The following is a 4,027-nucleotide window of genomic DNA, read 5'->3' as shown; positions in this document are numbered from 1 at the left end:
GTGCCGAGTTTCATGAGTTTTTGAGCATGGGCAAGCTTCCAAATATGCGTTCGTTTAGGAGGAAAAAGAAAAAGAAAAAGAATTCCTTCAATTACAATAGGGCCTTTGCACGTTCAGTGCTTGGGCCCTAAATATATTTTTCATGACAAGATGATAGTCACATCTATTAATTTTAATATGATACTACTATTCTTCCTTTAAGTTTAAATCATAGGAAAACATTTAACCATCACTTAATCTGCTAGAACTAATAATGTATGAATTGACATTTCTCAATATAGATATTGGTGAGATTTAAATGTACATTTATTTGCACACTTTGTTTACCAGACCCTCTAGAGTGTTAGGTTCCAGCACCTTCTTAACCACTTTGAAGTCACCCTCTGATAATGATGCATGATGAACTTTTTTTCAAGGTTTTTCACAACGCCGGTGAATAGTTTGCACGTTGTAAACTATGTGTCTTTTAGGATACACAAGGACCAACTGAGTAGCAGGTCATTCATTTAATGGTTGAGTTCAGTACTGAGCCCAACAGCTGCTTGCCTTACCGTGACAATGACATAGAAATCTCACCAAATTTAATTCACCTGCTCCTTTGACACTGTCTTAAGGTCTACAACGACACCTTTATCTTTACACCACTCTTCAAAGCATTTCACGGCCCATATTGTTTGATTAACAGTGTTAATTTGAGCTACCCGTTTTATAGATGAATGTAACTATTAACTAACTACTTATAAGTAGTTTGATAACCACTAAGTGGCACTGTATTTGGCTGCCAGAGATTAACATAATTTTCCTCATCCACTCACCTGTAGTACTTGTTGTGTTGTGATGTCCTTGTTCTAGGAACAGGAGCTTGAGGCCAGTAAGAAGGAGAAATTAGCAGAAGCAAGGCTGGAGGCAGAAGTGAGACTATATAAGAAAGAAAATGAGGCCCTTCGTAGGCATCTGGCAGTACTGCAGGCTGAAGTGTATGGAGCCAGACTGGCAGCCAAATACTTGGACAAGGAACTGGCTGGCAGGTAAGGAGTCAAATCTCACAAGATCTTTTAGGTTCAATTTGAGGGTTTCCTATGGAGACATTGATTGATTGATTGGTTGATTGGTTGATTTTATATATAGATATATAAAATATGAATAAAAATCTTCTGGATAACCTGTTAAAGTGACAACACTTTCTTTCCAGCATGGTCCCAAGATGTTAAAAGACAAAAGAAAACACAAAGAAGCACAAGATATTTCACATATTACACATAGTGTAGTTAGATGGAGGCTGTGACTAATATAGTTTAGAATTTGTCATAATTTTATGGAACGTGCATTGATGAAAATGCATCACAAAATTCGGAATATTTTATAAATGATCTATATAAAAAGCAGCAGCCTGCAGTACATAACTACATTTAAAAAATGTCGACGGACCACTCCTCACACCTCCATTCCCCGACTAGAAGTATCTGCCCAAAGTGGCAACCTCGATCCAACTCACAATATTCTTATTAAGGTACAGCCGGCAGTACACCTTGCTGAATGAGTTGGAATACATCTCAAGGATCCCAGGTGGAGGTGGGGTATATTCTTGTTCTGTTTGAAGGTGACAATTTTGTTTGATAAGCAGCAGAAATCTTTTTTTGGAATTCATAGATTTTTTTTGTATTTAAAATGATTTCAAAAAGGCACTGCCTGAAATTTGAATTGACATCAGAATTTTTTGGTTTGTCTTTAAGGGTACAACAGATTCAGTTACTGGGGCGTGACATGAAAGGGCCAGCCCACGACAAGCTGTGGAATCAACTGGAGGCAGAGATTCACCTTCACCGCCATAAGACTGTCATCCGGGCATGTAGAGGTCGTAATGATTCCAAGAAACCTCTTCCCTCTCCTGTGGGGCATGTAAGTGTAAAACTACAAATCAGTTGAAACTGTTGGCACCTTTATTTTTTGCTTCCAAAGTTTAATTTGTAAATGTAATTACAGGACCCAGAAATGTTGAAGAAAACCCAGGGGGTAGGCCCTATCAGAAAGGTGGTGCTAGTCAAAGATGACCATGAGGGGCTGGGAATCTCCATTACAGTAAGAAGTGAACTACTTCTTTCTCTTCCTGAAAGTGGCCATGATAGCCTCTTGAAATTGCACCCAAGATCTAGTTAAAGCAGCCAACAAAGCCATGCAATCATATGCAAACCAATTACTTCAAGTGAAAAGATGGCAGCAAGAAATAAACTAATCCCCAAAAATCCACCAGGCATGGCTTTATGGCTTAAAAAATGATACAAAACTGTGTTTCTCCAATTTCAAGATGAACCTCTCATTGTGTATATGTTCCATATAGATGATGTTTGTGCAAGCCCTTGTCAAGAGTACCAGCTAAACCTTACTGACTTTTCTCCTCTCATGAAAATGTGCTTGGAATCTGGAAATTTACCATTACAATGCCACGAAAGGCTATAAAATGCCACAAGCTTCTTGTTTTTTCACAGGACAAAGCATTAAGGATATGTTCAGACTGCAGTATTTTGCCACTACAGCCATAGTTTCTGATGTACACATGATTACAGCCATAAGGACAAGGAAGGCAGTGCCACCCTTATGCACGGCTTTTATGCCTACAGCCTTCTCTCTGAATTCCCTGAATTTTCTGCTCTTCACCAGCAACGGACAAACATATTTCCTCTGTTTTAAACCACAGCCTGCCCATTTCAACTGCATGATGCGATTACAGTAGGTAGATAGCTGCAGCCCTTAATGTATGGTACAGCTTGTTTGGGTAGGAGGCAGCCAGTAGTGGCGGGAGAATTGCTGCCTATTCAAAATACGGATATTGAAATTAAGCAGAACTGTTGAAGTTGAGATGAACTATAAGACAAAAAAAAATATCAATTGATCATGTATGCCAAAAAAATTTAAACAGAGTACAGTACAGTGCAATGAGTACTTGCATGCCCATTTAGGATGCTCAGTACATAAACAGAAGTGTTGTTAGTGTGCAGTCCTATTGGCTGGTCAATACATCTTTTACATTACCAAAACTATGCTGACATCTTCATAAAATAGAGGAGGACTTGGTCAAATAAGTTGAGTTAACTCTTGTATGTATGTTCTCATCAGGGTGGGAAGGAGCACGGTGTTCCCATTCTAATTTCAGAGATCCATCCAAGTCAGCCCGCAGACAGATGTGGAGGTCTGCATGTTGGAGATGCCATTCTTGCTGTCAACAGCATCAATCTGCGAGATGCCAAACACAAGGAGGCTGTCACCATTCTGTCCCAGCAGGTAACACAGTCATGCACACAGAAGCACACTACACTTCACTGTTTCTCTGTTTCTCATTCTGGGTGTCTGTGTCAGCGAGGACAGATAGAGTTTGAGGTGGTGTATGTGGCTCCAGAGGTCGACAGTGATGATGAGAATGTGGAATATGAAGACGACAATGGCCATCACTACCGACTCTATCTTGATGAACTGGATGACAGAAGCACAGCACCATCCAGCAATAACTCAGCGCCGCTACAGGGTAGGTTTTCCAAATTGGTTATGATGGTGGTGGTAATGAGATCCTCACAGATCCATAAAAGGTCTTTCAGAATGCTTAAATGTACAAAATAAAAATGTTCTACTTATTTGGAAAGCTTAAAGATATAGTCCCCTGTCTTAAACCTAATAAAAAATCTGGGTAGTGCAGGAAAGACGGTGCAGAACTAGAAACTTTTTGTGATGATGAATGAGGAAAAATCCCAAATACAAGAATTGATAGACTTTTAGTTCAATTAAAATCAATTTTAGTTGTATAGCGCCAAATCATAACAGAAGTTATCTCAGGACACATTTCAAAATATAGCAGGTCAAGACTGTACTCCTTATAAAATGATTTACAGAGACCCAACAGTTCCCACCATGAGCAAGCACTTGGCGAAGGCAGCAAGGAAAAACATCCTTTTAAGAGGCAGAAGACCCCACTTTAGGTGGGTGGCTGTCTGCCTCGACCAGTTGGGGTGAGGGAGAGAGAGAGACACACAGACAG

General features: G+C 39.8%; 1 protein-coding gene across 1 annotated transcript in view; it reads left to right on the top strand.

Annotated features, from left to right (window-relative positions):
- Nucleotides 1–4,027, top strand: part of gopc (golgi-associated PDZ and coiled-coil motif containing) — a gene marked incomplete in the record, with an annotated part of 11,008 nt that overhangs the window by 3,331 nt on the left and 3,650 nt on the right. Inside the window, 5 exon segments of the mRNA XM_035678667.1 lie at nucleotides 853–1,028; nucleotides 1,734–1,899; nucleotides 1,984–2,079; nucleotides 3,115–3,279; nucleotides 3,355–3,520. Of these exon segments, the coding sequence (XP_035534560.1) occupies nucleotides 853–1,028; nucleotides 1,734–1,899; nucleotides 1,984–2,079; nucleotides 3,115–3,279; nucleotides 3,355–3,520 (769 nt within the window).

This window comes from Morone saxatilis, unplaced genomic scaffold (genome assembly GCF_004916995.1).
Source record: "Morone saxatilis isolate NCDOM2014 unplaced genomic scaffold, NCSU_SB_2.0 Contig7, whole genome shotgun sequence".
NCBI lineage: Eukaryota > Metazoa > Chordata > Actinopteri > Moronidae > Morone > Morone saxatilis.
Note: the sequence above shows the minus strand (reverse complement) of the source record. Positions and strands in the feature narration are given on the sequence as shown.